At 37.7% G+C, this 19,053-nt stretch overlaps 1 protein-coding gene across 1 annotated transcript in view; it reads right to left on the reverse strand.

The window, feature by feature from the left end:
* CHKA (choline kinase alpha) overlaps positions 1-18,776 on the reverse strand; it is a 44,353-nt gene extending 25,577 nt beyond the window's left edge. The window contains exons 1-3 of the mRNA XM_063437859.1: positions 18,341-18,776; positions 12,559-12,667; positions 702-755 (exon numbers count right to left, since the gene is read on the reverse strand). Of these exons, the coding sequence (XP_063293929.1) occupies positions 702-755; positions 12,559-12,667; positions 18,341-18,588 (411 nt within the window). The 5' untranslated portion in view covers positions 18,589-18,776. The remainder of the gene's footprint in view (positions 1-701; positions 756-12,558; positions 12,668-18,340) is intronic.
* Positions 18,777-19,053: the final 277 nt, after the last annotated feature.

Below are 19,053 nucleotides of genomic sequence, written 5' to 3' on the forward strand. Positions count from 1 at the left end.
TCTGCACCGTGCCCTTTTACAACAGTATATGTCTGTTAACTTACTGTTTCTAAAAGCGATTACTATTAGAACCATTGTGAAACAAACTTGGCAGTGTCAATAGGCAGGATGTTCCTCTTTCCTACTGAGGCTATTTTAGCATTGTTATTCCTTGTCTACTGAATCCACTTTACAGTGCACATTCATTATTAAATCATTATCACGTGTCAGTACATCACATGACAGTATTGCAACTTGCTTCTGGACTTCCTTGTTCTATGCATTGTAGCAGACACCACTTACAAATAGAACTGGAATTATCAAAATTACGCAAGAAGTAAATCTAGAACCGTTTTTCCAGCTAAATACCCAAGTATTATTTTAAGCTAGTATTGTCTTCTTCCTACATAACACCATTAACCTTTGATACTAAGAAGATATTCTAATGCCCAACACCTTGGGAGAGGTATTTTCCAAAAGTCAAAAATACACCCATACACTGGAGGTGCCAATAATCGGCTTCATTTCATATATTACAGATAGTAATATTTTGTGAGTTTTTATTTATTTAGGAGGTTGAGTTAGCAGGATATTAGGGTTTTGTCCGCTAATACACACTTATAAACAGAAAACAATTACTAAATGTTGAAAATAATCCCAGCAGGAAAATACCCAGAAATGTATTGTCTGACAAAGCATAATCAAAGTACACAGGTACTTACTTGAAAGAAATTTTCCCTTTGGGTTTCTTGGCTATCCCCTTTATTGCAAGACATCTAATTAGAACATACAAAACAGATCTGTTAAATTATTGAAATGCATCTTAATAAATACAGGTTTCATAACAATGTTCTTTACCCCACTCACCCGTCCAAGTGTACACGCTGAAGTCTAGTGGTATGAATATCTGTTCTACAACTTAAAATAGGTTTTTTGACTAAATCTTCTGCGTAACAGATTATATTTAAAGTTAATAACCTCAATTTTTGGAATTTACAAGTGCAAACTTGAACACTTGGACCAGATATTTGTGTTGAAGCAGAGAATACAAAGAAGGTGAATGCTTGTGGTAACAGGACAAAGAACTCTAAATATGAATCATTCAGTTAGTTAAAATGTTAGGCCTTTTCACGATTTGCTTTTACAAAAAGTAAAATGGCTGTTTAAATGAAAGCCCAATACCAAAGTTCTAATCCCATCTGGGAAGAAAAAACAAAAAAAAAATTACAAATAAATTTGGGGATAAAAAGGTATTTTTTATTCACTCTTATAGATGATGTTGCAACGCATGCTTAGGTGAAATATGCAGCAGAGGTAAGTAAAATAGCAAAACATGGCTAAGCATAATAGGGACTCTGTAGAAAGAAAAAAGGGATCATTCTCACTCAAGTGGATTGTCTAATTAAATGAGGCACAGTTATTTTACATGCTTCTGTCAATCCCATGGAGTCATGTGGTGCAGGAGTACTTTGCTGTACTACAGATGCCTTCTGGAATTACCTTTAGCATGCAACAGAAAATGGAGGTTGACCAAGTTTTACACTTTTTAATTGATGGGCTAGAAGTTAAAAGATTGTATGCCAGGACACTACAAATCATAACTTTTGGAAAATCCAACGAAGACTGAAGAGCACTAAAGTGGAAAATGTGGGTACATCTCTACAATCAGTAAGTGTTAAATAAAATGTTTCTATGAAGACTCACCATGCTGCTGGTGAGAAAGTAGTTCTATAGTGGTTATAGTGCTTGAAATGTTCCTTTAGCTTCTATGCTATGAGAACCTTACGTCATCATACTTCTAAACTTTATTCGCTTTTCTGCGCACCACACCTTAGGCTTGCTTCTTTGTGACCTCTTTGAGTACATAGTCATCAAGGTTGTTGTTGTTTTTTGTTTTAATAAATGTACCAATTCCTTTGACGTTTTGAGTCTGGATTTAAGACTCGCTGGTTCAGATTATTTTGATTCTCAAAACCTGCTGCAAACCTATTAGCACACCTCAAAACAAGTCTATCCTATCTGTTGCAGAGCTAAAACATTTTTACATTGGCTGGCACTTTGTTAAACCTGGATTCAAATAAAGATAGTCCAGACAAATTTGTCAGAGGTTGGTCTATCATAGTGCTTTAATACTGTCTGATATCTCCTTATCTGGGTAAACTTTGGGACTTTCCCTTGCTTGCAATGCAGTGATAGCAGTGCCATAAAAGGTGTCACATCACACCATTTACACATTGGATGTGGCCATACTTAATGTGACTCACTCACTTCCTGCATGTCACTTCAATGTTCATTTGATCTGTGCTTTATATATTAGAGTGAACTGCAAGTGTTATATCTGAAATGCCTCCTAATGTTGACATATCCATCTATATTGTCTTGCCTACCACCACAGATATGGCCAGCTTTGTGCGCATATAACCCAGTATGAGAGGAAGTTTTTCGCACAAGGGACTTTAAGATTTGGCCAAGACTGCTTTCATTTCCCCCCCCAAAAGGTATTGGTCTACATTAGCTTCCTTCCACTGTGTATCTGTACCAAGCATAAAGATGTTGTTCTGTGTTGCCGTCTAGGTTTTATCCCTGATAATGACCATATTGTTAAAGGGACACTATAGTCACATGAACAACTAGCTTAATGAAGCAGTTTTGGTGTATAGAACATGCCCCTGCAGCCTCACTGCTCAATTCTCTGCCATTTAGGAGTTAAATACCTTTGTTTATGAACCCTAGTCACACCTCTCTGCATGTGACTTGCACAGCTTCCATAAACACTTCTTGTAAAGAGAGCCCTATTTAGGCTCTCTTTATTGCAAGTTCTGTTTAATTAAGATTTTCTTATCCCCTGCTATGTTAATAGCTTGCTAGACCCTGCAAGAGCCTCCTGTATGTGATTAAAGTTCAATTTAGAGATTGAGATGCAATTATTTAAGGTTACATCTGTTTGAAAGTGAAACCAGTTTTGTTTTTCATGCAGGCTCTGTCAATCATAGCCAGGGGAGGTGTGGCCAGGGCTGCACAAACAGAAACAAAGTGATTTAACTCCTAAATGACAGTGAATTGAGCAGTGAAATTGCAGGGGAATGATCTCTACACTAAAACTGCTTTATTTAGCTAAAGTTATTTAGGTGACTATAGTGTTCCTTTAATGTACTATGTTTGAAGACTCAGCTATCAGAGCAAGGAGTTCTCAATGACACATTCTAGTGCTCCAACCACTGACATGTTAGCAGGTAGTGCACACTATATTGCTTAATGACTTCTACTGATCACTGTCATTTCTGGCTTAGATACAATAGCCGATTGTCTGGTGTTTCATCAAGCACGGCAAGTAAAAAGATCAGTATCAACCCAACTTCCCACCTACAGAACTAACAGGAATCATATTCCGATACATTTATATACCCCCCCCCCCCCCCACCCCCACCATTTAAAATAGACAAAGAGTGGCACTTTTATTTTAGTGGTGTAACTGTAGTGTGTCCAGGGGCAGGGCTGTTCTGATAAATTGTAGGTGACAATTTATGCAACTAAAATGTTAGTTAGAAATAATTTGTGTAAATTATAGGTTTGTGTTCTAACATTTATTGTACTTGTGTAACAACACATTATTCGAGTGTTGTTGTTGTTGTGGAGTCCTGTTATACACTGAAACACGCATAATATTAAGCTGTTAGAAAAAAAATTTGGGCCCAAAATATGGTTTGTCCCTCCTACATGGGGAAAATTGGAAGGTATACATGCAGATGATGACTCCAGATGGCATGTGTTTCAAAGCATGGAATCCCGAGGTTATATATAAACCTTCAACATGAACACCCTTGTTATTCAACAACTAGTGACCTGTTTGAAAAATGTAATGTTTTGTTTTGCAAAGGCATATCTGTCAATTACCCACAGACTACCAATAGCAATAATGGGGATAGGTGTATTTTAGGTGCCTGAAAACAGATGGTCAATTAATTTTTTTTTTCCCAGTTTTTCCATGTAGTGGCCATATTCTGATATTTATTGTAGGGCAATAATACCTCTTTAAAAGAACAGTTACCATGTTTGCTGAGCAGCTAAACAACAGAGAAATCACTCTTCTACTTGACAACCTGGACGTCACAGTATTATTCAATGGAAAAGCTGATGGTATCTGTACGCATTCAAAAGCACTGAGTACTTGGGCAGAGAAGGTCTGTTCTGTGTTGGCACCAGATTAGTGGACACATTTCTGTGCTTCATGGCATTTTTTCAAGTTATATGGCATTATAAAGCACTTAACAATGGACACAAATAAAAGTTTACATTGGAATATATTCATAAAGCAATGAAGATTTAATTAATTTTTCCAATCTGCACATGGAATTTGGGCAGCACTGAACTATCAAAGCCCAGCTTCCTGCTGTAGCTGCCCACACAGAATCATAAACTGATGCAAATCTATTCATATTTGGGCAACAGGGAGTCCTGGGAAATGTCAAACTTTGTTTACTTTCATGTGAGAATCATCTACACTGGGTTGATCTTTAAAGAATGTTAGTTCTATCGAGCAACAAAATGCATTACCAAGCTTAAAGGTAATCAGCCAAAACTAAAAACTAAATTATATTTCACGGGCATATTTTGTGAAACATGTTGACACCTTTTTAAATGGGTCTAGGCTTTTGTTTCTTTTGGTTTTTTTTTGTTTTTTTAAATGTTCAAAGATGGAAAATGCCATATAGAGAGATTATTTTATTCCTGATATTTGGCATTGAAGGAAGACTTGAAGAAGGAATACCATGCCATTTCACAGATTTAAGATTTAACCTGTGAGTATCTAATGATGCCAGCTGTCCCGATTAGGAGTAGCCAGTTTATACCCAATCAGTGGGTGTGCCAACCACAAGTTTTCATTATGTATGCAGAGGTCAGACTGCCCTACAATGTGCTCTTTACTATGAGGACCAGAATGTTGGCAGGCACCACTGTGTAGAAAGGTTTAACTGTTCTGTGTTTGGTTAATTGATATATATTGTATATCAAGCAAACCTTTTTTAGATATTAGAGTGTAAAAAAAAAAAAAAAAAAAAAGTACATAAAAAAAAAAATTAGGAACAGCTGCTGCAGAATCCTATTGGGAATCAAATTCACAGACAGCTATTTGTTTATTTTAAAAAACACATTACTTTGCACAGCCCGGCCACAAATCTCCGTAACAAGGCAGCAACTCGAATCACAGATCTTAAAGCATTTCTGCAGCAGCTGTGGTCTGTTCCACAAGTCACCAACCTCATGTTTGTATCTGCACACACTTACAACACAAATTCAGGTACCATTTTATTTTGCCAAATTAATATTTCAGTACCGACACGAAAGGTTCACATTGAACATACCTGTATGAGTTTACCAAAACTCCTGTATGGGAACATGAAGATTAAGAAACGAGGCAGACAACAGCAGTACATTTTCTTTTTTTTTTTTTATAACCAGTTATTCACCTATGATATTTAAACTGTGCAAGAAGTAAAACCAGAAACCACATTTCCATAATAATCTTACATCTGCTAGGACTGATCATAATGCATTGTAAATGAGCAGTTTATATAACCAATTATGGTTTTAAAATTCTGCAAAATATTAGGTTTTTTAATAATTGTAGAGATTTTAAACTCAAGGGATCATCGAAAACAAAACAATTGTACACACACACACACACACACACACACACACACACACACACACACAGTAGAAATGGCAAAGATTGTGGCAGGGACTTTTCTTTAAAAAAAAAGTAACTGAAAATAATTCAATTATTGAGGCTTTACTGTAGACAGATTACATCAGAAAAAAATTATGCAAAAACATTCAGGTGATTTTAATTGAAAATACAAAAACCATTCACAGCCCTAAACAGATAAAGACATAACACAGGCAAATAATGCATCAAGCAAATCTAAGATTTCGGATTTCAAGGTACTTTAGAGTAAACATAACAGTTTACTGAGCTACCCTTGTCATGAATATATATTAGCCTGCTGATACAACTATGCATCAATCAGGAAAAAAAAATTGAATCTATGCTTGCGGAGATGTGTGTGTATATATTTATATTGAGACATGCAAAACAAAACTTGTTTTTACATGACTGTCTCAATTAATAAATAAAAATAAATGACACATTGACATTCCAGGCCATCATCTTTGTTTCTTTAACGGGACACTATAGTCATCTAGATCACTTCAGCTCAATGGAATGGTCTGGGTGCCAGGTCCCCCAGGTTTTAACCCTTCAGATGTAAACAGAGAAACGGCTATGTTTACATTGCAGGGTTCAACCTCTAGTGGCTGTCTTCCTGACAGCCGCTAGAGGCGCATCTGGGGGGGTCCTAAGGATGCTATAGTGTCAGGAAAAAAAGTGTTTTCCTGACACTATAGTGATCCTTTATAAAAAAATAAATAAAAAAAATTATCAGTATCTCAAAAAGCATCCTCTGTTGCTAAATGAGTGGGGCAGTCAAAGTCAGAACAGAGCCTTTAAAATGTAAGTTCAGCAATAGTTTTCATATGAAACCGTACACAAAGAACATCACATATAGGTAAATACGTTTAGCTTTCCTGTTACGGATTTACTGCATCCTGGAGAAAGCATATAATAGAGTAACATTTTGCCCATTGACCAAAAAAATGCAAAAATAAAGAGTTCTAACAGCTCCCAGTCCAATATAAAATTGCACACCTTCTCTACAAACAAAACCAAAACTGTCAAAGTAAACAACATTTACAGATACACAACCTTTATCAATTGTGCCTTTATATACGGGTGAGCATGATGAACTGACATTTATGCAATTACCAGTAAGTTAAGTTCTCACAAGGAAAACTATTGTGAAGATAACATGGAATGTCACTTGTCCGTGACAAGTCAAAATAGACTAGTCATCCACAAAAATGAACAAGTTCATTTTGGGTAGGTATATTTCAATTTTTTAGTTTGTATAGATTACATGATATACTTGCCTAAAGAGCACATCTCCCTCTAAATGCTACAAGAGGCACCACAAAATTACTAGCCTGTGCATGCACAGTAGGAGTTGGGATAAAAAAAATTTTTTTAAATAAATGTAACAACTTTTTAACTGTACATTTACTAGTAATTTCTCTAGCACACAGAACAGATGATATTATGTTAATCCTTATAAAGTAATACAAAGTCATGCTTCGTATGTCAGGTGTATGACCCTAAAACAGAAAGGGTAAATTTGAAAGCAAGAAAAGCTTCATTCACTATTTCAGCTGTGTGCTTTATAAAGGCACCCAAATGAGGAAAAGGAACAGGAAACCACAAAAAAAAAAGCTGTAGCCGAATTTTTAAAGCTTTCAAAAGCGACAGCAACTTATATGTTGCAGTAAAAACCAGCATAGTCAATGAGGTCTCATTTCCTCTATAATTCTCGCAAAAAAAGCAAAACAAACAAACAAAAAGCACCACACACACTGGCAAGGTTATTATTGGAAAATGGTTTCTGTGCTTTGTCACTTACCAAGAGGCTCAAGCCCATGCCACACCAAAATGAACTAATAAACTTTGATGATTCAGTGTGTTAAGTAAAATACACTTCCTTGATGGGATCAGTTTGATGGTCTTAAAAAGAGATTTTGTGTTAATTCAGAGCAACATTTAGCTTTGATAGTTATTGAAACTTTAATTCTTCAAAATAACGGAGGTGGATATTTGCATTACAGCTAGCAGCATATTAAAGGGCCTCAGTTTATATTGCAAAACATGAGTTAGCAAGTATTAAGATACTTTAACTTTTTAGTCCGTTTATATCTATTTATCTACAGAAAACAAATAGGGCCCACACAAACTTGCATTTATATGCCCATGACCTACTGGACAGGACTGCAATGTTTTCGTGGGGTAAAGTCCCTTTAAAAACAAAGATGTGTCAACGGCAAGTCTGAAAACACAATATGTAAAACCCTTTAGCCCAGCGGGAAGGGGGCCCTGTGGGTGGGGGGGAACCTAATGACCCTACGAGTTTGTTTTCCTGGCACTATAGTAGTCATTAAGCATTTTTTTTTTGTTTTTTTTTTTTATCTGACATGCTCAAAACATGCACTTTGTAACTAGAATCTTGATTGTCTTTAATATAGTGATGTTTTATGGCTAGTCTGTAAGGTGATCACTATTCTAATTACTGGTCTGCAGTTTGGTCCATAGGGGAAGGTGAAGGAAAAACACCTACGTTTTTGTGGGTTAAAAAAAATATATATATCTTAAGGACTCAGAGTGACAAACAAAACATGTGGTCGGTCATGATTAATTGGGCAGTGTATAAATTTGTATGCATTCTTTTTGATGGCTGGATATACTGTATTGCACAATATATACACACAGAAAACAAATACTGTCCAAAATGCACAGTGACCATGACCTGTAAACTAGCTTTGCTTTAGTCATGTTCAGTCATTTTATAATTTTTTTTTTCCCCTACTGTTAACAGTTTACCAATTTAATTTCTCTAAAGGGCACACGTTTTTAACATTATAAGAAGGAAGTCACAGAATGTTTACATACATATGCAGACACTACTATTTTGTATAAGATTTATTTACACTGGGGCAATACTGACCAATTAACCGCAGAGCTACTAATGAAATTATTAGAAACCTCTAATTCAGATTTATTTTTATTTTTTTAGTCTGACTATGGTCACAAGATGCAAAACAAGACCATCAATTTTAACCATGTCATTAGTCCATTTTGGTCATGAGTGGGTCTGTCCATCGTACTTTATTGTATATAGTATAAAACAGTTCATGCAGAATTCATGGATTAACAATATAAATATAAGTAAAGCTTTATAGAATGCTCCGACTTCAGAGGTCGCATACTATACCGTGTTATCGTGTCTGTCACCTGGAAACCAGAGTGTGCAAGGCACGATCGTATGGGTACGCCTGCAGCAAAGAACACATGCACATACAACTAAAGAGGTATAACACCCACCCCCAGCAAATATTAATCTCCACCCACATACAACCCTCCCACGGAGTCCCGAGGAAGACCCCACCAAGTTATGCCTAAATCTTATAATATACATTTTAATCATTTTATTAATTAGGTCTTCCCCCACATACTGTGATCATAAATACTTTGGAACATTACACGTTTTGTGGATATTAAAATATTTTAACCACAGTAGTTATCATATTAGAACACCAGTATTTAAAGATAACTAAAAGATGGATAATAAGCATATTTTTGGCAATATGTTCTGATAGCAAAGGATTTTAGGAGATTCCTTATGAGGTCTGAGGCCAGGCAGAACAAAGTTTACTGTTATAACTAAAAAGCATGAATGGCCAAAAGTTAGAGCCCAATCTTTTGTAGAACTACATCTCACAAGTCAGGTTAGCAAAGCATCATGGAAGTTGAAGTACTACAAAGGATAAGGATCATTCCTTTTGACCACCCTTGGTACAATACATTACTTCAAATCTATAAATAAGCTTTTAAGAGGATATTTTGTCTCATTGTACAGTAAATCTAACAAAATAAAATAAATAAGCCAATGAGAAACTGGTTTCATGTTGCCAAGAAACAAAAAATGGCTGACCTTATGATGAATAAAAATGCCAAGCATTCATCCTGAGATTATCAAAACATAATTGTCAATTCTAATGGATTCAAGTATAATTAAATGATAAGCTTATAATTGCATTTTGCAAATCGGTAAATTGAATGTGCATGGTTTAACAAAATACTGTAAGCACCGAAATCTATTTTATAGCAAACTAATTTAGATTTTCTATTCATTAATAAGCTATACTGTATACAGTTATGTGACACTAGACTAAATTAAATTTTGTGGGGTTTGATTACCCATTTTGTTTAGTGAAAAAAAAAAGCCGTAAAAACTTTCACCTTGCAAAAATAAATCTGCAAGTGATTGTCAAAATTCAGTGGAACATAGGTTTAAATACTTTTATTACCTAGATAGGTTTAAAAAAACAAACAAAAAAAAACAAGTATGTAGGTTGAGGTGAAATATTTGGTAGAACTGCAGTTGATGGTAAGAATTTATCAAACAATACCTTTAGGGCCATAAACTACAAAATACAAATTATCTAGTTGTCTCTAAAATATACAAAAAGCGAATTTACTGAATAGGTCCTTTTACAAAAGTCACATTTGACCTATCACAGAAAGAATTTTTATTTTGAAAAAAAAAAAGCAATATATCTGCAAGATTCAATCACCCCTAGTGAATGTGCTCATACAAAAGTTCTAGTTTTGACAAAACTGAATTCATTCAATAATGTAACATGAGATATACACATATAGAGTTTGCAGAGCATGCATTTTAAACTAGATTTTAGATATAGATTGCAAAAAGTATTTGAGGAGGGCTGGGTGCACCTATTCTTTGTTAACCTTACCACGTTTGCTACATTTTAGCCATTTGATTTGTTTGTATTAACACAAAGCTGCACAGAACTACAATTTTAGTCTTAGGTAAAAGTGAAATGGTCATGCTATTTTTACTTGTGCTCTTTTAAAAGACAAAGGTAAATCTGAAGCAAAGAAGCCAGGTAAGTGTTGATAGTTTCACTAACTTTTTTTGGAATGGAGGAGGAGCCTAGATTTCCTTTCCTGCACTTCTGCTGGAAGATACAGGCTTCCAGTTTACTATGCATCATTACTTAAATACTGTAGATGGGTACCATACCCACTTCAACAGATCGAAGGGATTATGTTCCGGGAGTCAGAGTGTGCCAGAGTCTGAATCACTGTTCAACAGCTTAATTATCGATCAGCACATATTCTGTCTGAAGCGCAGTCCTAAATGACTTTTTTTTATTGTGGCAGTGATTGGCTGAGAGAGCACAGCTAATGCTCTCAGCCAATCAATACCCACTAGCCACAGTATGGCCCGAAGCGGACTTAGCACTGACTGCCATTTTGTCATTGCAGTCTGCATCTCTGGTAAACAGTGTGAGTAAACGGTTTAGCAGTGATGCGAAACCAGGTACCTTTGGATTCCAGGCACTATAATCCACTGTAGTGGTTATGGAGTCTACAGTGTTCCTTTGGTTAACAGGGATAGTGGCACCTTGCATTCCAGCTTTTATAGGCTAGAACGATCACCATATTTTATTTCTGGATGCAGTACATTGTTTATGCAGAGATGGATCTTGAATTGGTTAACTGCAGGTGGAATAGGGATTGACAGCACTATATCTAGGGAGGCAATGTTTTTATGCAAGAAATTTATGTGCACATTAAAGTAGAATATCAATATTTCCATCAGCAAGTTCAGATAGAACGTAACCATTATTGCAGATCTCAAATAAACAACTACATCATTACTCAGAGAGGCAACATGACTGCTGGACTGCTCTTCTGTTGTTGAATTAAATCTTGAAACAGACTAGCTGGAAGCAGGATTAAGTCCCGAAACAGACTAGCTGGAAGCAGCTGCCGTCTGTAAAGCCTCCTGTAAAGAAATATTTCATTGTTTCAAAGTCCAAAACACTTGTGAGTCTGGCTGGACTTTGGAAGGACAGAGCACAGGAAAACAAATACAAGAGATGCCAAAGTCAACTGCAGTGAGATTGAGATTTCAAATAAAACCAGGTCAAATCTCAAAATAACTTCTCAGACCGAGTCATGCGTAATTCTATATATTTTATATATATATTTAATATAGTTCATTTTCCTTTATTTGACAAGTGGTGGGTTTGGTGCTGGTTTGTGGGAGGAAAAAGTATAGGACTTTATTACATGTATGGGAAGTTCATGAAAAATGTGAATATTGGGTTTTGCACCCATAAATACATTAGGCAGTTATATTGCTTAGTAAAGTTTTGCTGCTAATCTGTCTAGTCGCTGTGGGTGTAGTGCCAGGCAATTCCAAGGTAAACAGTAGAACAATTCTAAAAACAGTTTGACTATTTACGACGAGGCGTACCAGGGCACTTGGAACACCATGACCACTACCGTATGCTGTAGCGGTTACGGTGTCTACAATTTTATTTTTTTATTATATTGCATTTACTTATCTCGTGCATTTAAATATATATATATATATATATATTTGTGAGACCTGAACTTCTCCCTACAATTGGACACCTCCACCTTTGCTTCCTGTCTGTCACTGTTATGAATGCTGGCAATTGCACCTAGCAGTCAGCATAGAGAAAAGAGGAGACCTGTAGAAATATTTTTATTTATGCTCCTTATTTGAATATAGTGTGCCCTCGCTGTGCCGGGACTTAACTGGATTGTGAGGTCATTTGCTAGTTGAGGTGATTGAATCTTTACAGATGCACATTGCTTACTATTGTAAATGTTGAGAATAAATCCTTGACAGTCTCTTTATAACTTACTGTACATTAATTCACTGATCATGTTTTACCTCTCTTCTCCAGAATAAACTGCAAACATGGAAAAAAAAAAAAGCTGGGCACTGTAGTCTCCTCTATGGGTTTAATGACTGCACCAAATGTTACAAATAAGTGGAACTTCATAAAAATTCCCCATGGCTCCTGGCTACGTGCCTTTACTTCATACAGTTAAAGGAATATTGCAAGCTCACCCACCTGCAAGATGGCACCATATAACCGAAGGAGGACACATTTAGGCTCATTGGCTACCAGTTTCACGTCTTCGGGTAAGGAGCACAGGAACAGCATGTTGCTCAAACCACCTCTAAAATAATATAATAAAATTGCAAGATAGCTTTCAGTAATGTAGAATAACAGCCTTCTCAAAAGAAAAAAATACAAATTAATTATAAATAAATATCTGCCTGACTGCATGTGCCTCGTTAGTCCATTATGACAGAACTGTAACAAACACGATTAGAAAATAAGCAAAGTGCATATAACTAGAGGTCACTGAAAGGGGATTTGCAAGGTTTTGCAGAGTTCAAGAGCACTGAGAAACGTAACTAGGCCATTTCTCAAGTTATGAGTGTTATGGCTGATAAACCTTGGCAGACTTTCAAGCAGATCACAAGACTTATATTACAGCAATGGCCCAGAGGGTGCATGCTACTAAGGACACTGGGCGCATATTCAACCTCAATTGGCCAGGCAGCCTCAAATACACGCTGTGCCTTAAAATATCAGTCAGGAGGAAAACCTAAGAGTAGTGTGTAAAAAATAAAAAAATAAAAAAAAGTAAAAAATATATATATTTTTTAATGGGCCTATTCCATGGTCCTGGGCCTGGTGCTGCAGCTCCATCAGCCCCTATGTTAATCCAGCCCTGAACCTCAACATGTTAAGGATCAAAAGTTACAGAGTTGAAAGACAAATGTGGATTTTTAACAGTTAGCTAAAAACGCTAATATTTTTAGAACCAAGTGGTTTTGCCATTATATCTCTGCAGTGTAACATGCATTAAAGGACCACTCTAGTGCCAGGAAAGCATACTCGTTTTCCTGGCACTAGAGTGCCCTGAGGGTGCCCCCACCCTCAGGGACCCACTCCCGCCCGGCTCTGGAAAGGGGAAAAGGGTTAAAACTTACCTTTTTCCAGCGCTGGGCGGGGAGCTCTCCTCCTCCTCTCCGCCTCCGTTCCTCCCCGTCGGCTGAATGCGCACGCGCGGCAAGAGCTGCGCGCGCATTCAGCCGGTCGCATAGGAAAGCATTCATAATGCTTTCCTATGGACGCTTGCGTGCTCTCACTGTGATTTTCACAGTGAGAATCACGCAAGCGCCTCTAGCGGCTGTCAGTGAGACAGCCACTAGAGGAAATAGGGGAAGGCTTAACTAATTGATAAACATAGCAGTTTCTCTGAAACTGCTATGTTTATAAAACAATTAGTTAACCCTAGCTGGACCTGGCACCCAGACCACTTCATTAAGCTGAAGTGGTCTGGGTGCCTAGAGTGGTCCTTTAATACATTAGGTTTTATTTTAGTCCTTAAAGTGTCTCTGTGTCAGGTTACCTTATGTATCAATCAGGAGCATGTCACAGGCTGGTATATCTTTGCAGGGGAAACTCCTAAGTTTCAGCTTGTCCCTAACGATTCTCACACCAGCCGCGATAAACCCGCCTCCTATTATGACGCGGCTAATGAGCGCCGACGTCATGATGCTAAGAACGCCATGGCCCGCCAACATGTTCGAACGAGAACATTTTGGGGGCGATGTTACCTACCTAAGGGAACACGGTATTTAAATACCAAACCAGGGAGAGACTCAGTGCCCTGTTGTGGTTCTTGTTTGACCCAAGAGCAGGTATTCCGTTTTGGTATTCTGACTTTGTTTGACTATTCCTTCTGTGTTCCTTTGACCTTGGCTATTGCATTATCGTTGATCCTGATTTCTGGTACCCCTGACCTCGGCTCGTTATTTGACCATTCTTTGTGTGGTGTTAGACCGGTCATACTAAGGTCCGGTATACATTACTAGTATTTGCATTCTGCGTGTAGGATCCCCGAACGTTCCTGACACTGTCACCTCTAATTTACCTTTCACCTTGTAGGGTTTCCTCTGCTCCTCTTCCAGAATATGTTGTTCTTTTTTTAATTTAATTCTCTTTAAAACATAAGAGCAAATAGGGACTACTTGTCTTATGCATTTTTCTAATCTTGACAAAGGGTGGAGATTAAGATAAACTCCACTATCTTTATCAAGCTAACAAAGCAAGTTTTGTCAAGTGTAGGCAAAATACATAAAACAAAGTAGTCCCTACTTTGTCTAATGGTTTAAAGAGAAATAGATCATGAAAAAACAAAAACAGATTCTGAAAGAGAAATCGAAACACTAGGATAAAGTTAAGTTTGAGATGAAAGATCCAATTAAAATGTATTGCCATATGATTACATTTAAATTACATTCTTATACTGCGTTTTTAAAGTAATGAAGGCTGCCATTAAACTTCACATCCTAAAGGAACACTCCAAGCCTCTAACACAAAAACTCTAGCCCCTCAGACATTAATGGCCTACAACTAGTAGAATTCTTGTAATGCAGTAGATGACAAGAGAATCATGGGTGTTGCAGTGAAACCTATGTGGGGCTGGGCTAGCATTTGAGATGCCTGATTTATCTGCACTGAATTTAAGCTCACTGAAGTGCTTTAGAGTTAACCATGTCGACTCTCGATTTTATAAAGTTTTTTTGGTTGCACCCTCCCGGAAATCAGTCAGGAGGGTGCTCTTGCTGAATGCTTTGATCCCTAGCACAAAGCGGAAGAGAGGGCACTTATAGTGAGGTATATGTTTTAATGCCGCTGTATGAGATGCATTGCAGTGCAGACAAATATTCCATTCTATGCACTTACTTTTCCTGGGTCTTGGTTGCCACAGTAACTGTCTGGGAATTCAAGTAAGCATAACATTGGAGCAGAACGGGCAATGGGAGATTTTTGCACAGCCAAATAACTAACAAAAAGTTAGCTATTGGTAGCGCTATTTTTAGAGTTCTAACGTTAACCCTCCACATAAAGTGCTGGGAACACTAGGCATTAAATGTAAGTAAGGTTAACCTCTGTAATGCCACACACCGCGCATACCCAGGTATTGCACTATTGAAGGAGTGTCAGACCACAAGTACAACATTATGAGCATGCATCGTCGGTAGGCAAGATAACCCATAACTAGGAAGCGCAGCATAGGTAGGCAGGATTTTAATTACCCACACAGCTTTATTCACCTCCATAAACACTGCAATAGCATTTACTGTTGGGGGAACAAAGAACTAGCAATTCCAGAAAATCGAGTTTTGCTTTAAATGCACTACAATATTTCAAAACCTGTATCTGGTGTTCGCTACAATTTGTGAATAGTCACAATGTGAGTAAACAAATTGCAAGTGTCTTTTGTTTTTAACTCTGCCACAAAACCAGTTTAGACCTCTTTAACCCCTTAAGGACACATGACATGTGTGACATGTCATGATTCCCTTTTATTCCAGAAGTTTGGTCCTTAAGGGGTTAAGCATGCCATAAAGTCAATACACAAAGGCAAGACAAGACCCAGTGGATTAGAGATTGTGCTATTATTGACACATTAGCCCAATTTTCTCTAAACACATCCTCCTTCCATACTATCATCCAGAACAGTTTTGAGTAGCAAAACAGTTCTGGGATAATGGTTTACTTGAATAATGTTTTAAAAAGTTAGCAGGGCATGATCAGTGAGTGCTGGATGTTGCAACATTGTAAATGGCATTCCCAGCTCAACACCATCTTCTTTAGAACACGTGTAGATTAAGGTTGCCTAGTGAAGTGTGATTTTTCAAGTCAACAGTATGAATATGCCTTTTGTTTAAATGTGATTGTTGTATTTGCACAGTTTGCATGAACAAACCGCTTGGGCTGTAAAATCAAAACCACCTGGACTATGAAAGAATTTTTAAAACCCAACTTGTGTTTTTATGGTTGGATGATAATTTGGCATGTATCTGTCCCATGGGAAAGAGAATATCATATACATGTGTTTTTTTACCTCTCTTGCCTAAACCTTCTCACATTCATTAGAGGTCATCTTCCTATAACTCACCCCCTCATTGCTGCTTATCACTACTTCTCTTTACATCAATCCCCATCATAATTCTACCTGATTTTAATTTTGCTTAAATGTTTGTCCTCTCCTCCTCCTGTGTCTTATAGAAACACCATTATAATGCAGACCTTGGCAGATAAGGGGATTACTCCTAAGCACCATGACCACTACAGTGATTTGAAGTGGTCATGGTGCAAGAGGTCTGTATGTGTAGCGTTTCAGTACACCACACCTACAAAAATATGTGTTGAAGCAGCTTGAGGTCCACCTCTCCTGGCATCATTAGCCAGCCTGGAACGCTCAAATCTGTGCATGTGTCTGTAGTAAGCTCACACAGGATTCTGGTGAAGAACATCCAGTGCTGGCATTGTCCTACCCTCTGTGCCACCCTATGCCCTCTCTGCTAAGCCTTCATGACATCCCTCCCCTTGCAGCTGGGGTGCCAAATAAGTAGAACCCAAGATTTTGTGTAACTACAACTCCCATTCTTTTAGCATAATGGAAGCTAAAGTTTTAAAACATCTGAGGATCTACTTTTTGCCGTGCCGTGAGGAGGAGAAGGTTCTTTGTTTTTGTTTTTTTAAGGGGGCGGGGTCAACTGTGCCAGCAATGGTAATTTCAGCAAAATAAACAAATAAATGCGGTTTTAGTAAAACACTTCTGATGTATGAAATCTTTACAGGCCAAGAAGATTATTAAAAAAATTGCAGTAAGGCCGTTAGTGCTTCTCTACAGAGAAGAAGTTGATTAACCAAGATTATCTGTCCAGATGATCACACCAGGAGGAGAAGCAGTGGCTTTGTGAGCCCATGACTAAAAGGTGTGTAAAGCAGTTAGTTTATTTAGAATGGACCTAAACAGGACTAGACACCAATATTAGAATATACATAATTTAAATTTATAAAATTAGAGTGTTTCTTTAAGTGACAGAAAAAAAAAGGATCAGATTTGCACTGGTTTTATACATTGTTTAAATAAATCTGCCGTAGGCACCAATTTTGTCGCAACTGCAACATTTTTATTGTAACAGAAACGCTTACATATAACTTAATATGTGAGCTTGCAAGTTACATTGTAGATGAAGCTAGAATTTCATGGTTAGAATGTTGCCACACTTTAAAAAAAAAATATATATATATATATATATATATATATAAATCAATATAAAGGCAATTAGAAGGATGTCATTGTCAGATATAGAAAAATGTCAAACGATATTGGATTAGTGGTTTTGTTCGAATGCATGTGAATAATACATAAATAAATAAATAAATAAATAAAGTGGGTGTGGTAGTTAGCAGAAACTGCTCAATTTGAGGATACCACAAAAACTGGGCAGTTATTCAAAGGCTCATTGCTATAGAAGTTGACCCCATCACATGATGACCACATAGAAAAAGAAAGGGTCATATTACAACTTCTTTAATGACCAAGGATAACAATGCAGTGATAGCAAACCATTGTAGCCCCAGCAGTTATAGACTACTGCAGTCATTATGCTCAGCCATTAACGAAGCAGCAGATGTAGTATTATAAATTAGCCATGATTCACACAGGATGCAGGTAATGATTGGTTTAAACCCTTTAAGTCAAGGAGCCACACAAAAAAAGTGTGTGTGTGTGTGTGTGTGTGTGTTTTTTTTATATCTGGGTTGGGTTAGAGACCAGAGATGGATGCTTGTAGGTGAATATGTCCCCAACAACTAGAGTCAAGGTACCAAACATAAAATGTGTATGAGATGTGAGCTGGATGGAGCTATAAGACGAATGCTTGCATGTGACTGTATGAGTGCGTGAGGAGAATCTGGATTGAAGATCTGAGAATTAGATAGATGCCTGTCAGTGGTTATGGTCCCCAGCACTGACCGTATTATAGAGATCTGGAAGCGATCCTCATCCAGGTGTTTCCAGGCCCCGGAAAGGAACTCCTTACACCAGCGGTAAGCCTTGAGCCTAGTGCGGCTGTCTGGCTCATCCTCCCTGCAGCTCTCCTCCTTCTCATGGCTTTCAGCTTCGGCCTCCACCCGCTGTGCGGTCACTAACCCCCCGGCAGAGGTAATGAGCAGATCCAGGGAGCTGGGCATCTCATCTCCGCAAGTGAACTTGGTCTTCATCCTAACAGAGGAGCTCTGGGTATAGAGGGATGTCTATTAGTAAATGAATAGGGACTGTTCAGTGAGAGTCACTGTATTAATTAGACAGCCTAGACAAGTATAATAATTTACACCACACTCGTTATTTCTTCGCGTTTTGCTTTGAATGATCTTAACACAGAAGCGCAGTGTAGCAGCTCAATACAAGGATCAGACTACAAAGCAGCTGTCAATTCACGTCTGTTATCCACGCAGCTGGCTAAAGGTTTATAAAGGTTCTATACGTGACGTCACAAAGGCTGGCTGTCCCTCCCACGTCATTTGGGCTGCGATAGGCTGCAAGCTGTAGCATTTTGGAACGACTGATAATGTTACACTTAGCCGTTGCTGTGGTGACACGTGTGGCCGCCGCAGGTATTACACAGAGGGCTGGATGAATCAGAGAATGTGAGGAGCTGGCTGCTGCAGTTGCCTTGGATACATGCT

The sequence above is a fragment of the Pelobates fuscus genome, chromosome 12, assembly GCF_036172605.1.
Source record: "Pelobates fuscus isolate aPelFus1 chromosome 12, aPelFus1.pri, whole genome shotgun sequence".
In the NCBI taxonomy this organism is placed as follows: domain Eukaryota; kingdom Metazoa; phylum Chordata; class Amphibia; order Anura; family Pelobatidae; genus Pelobates; species Pelobates fuscus.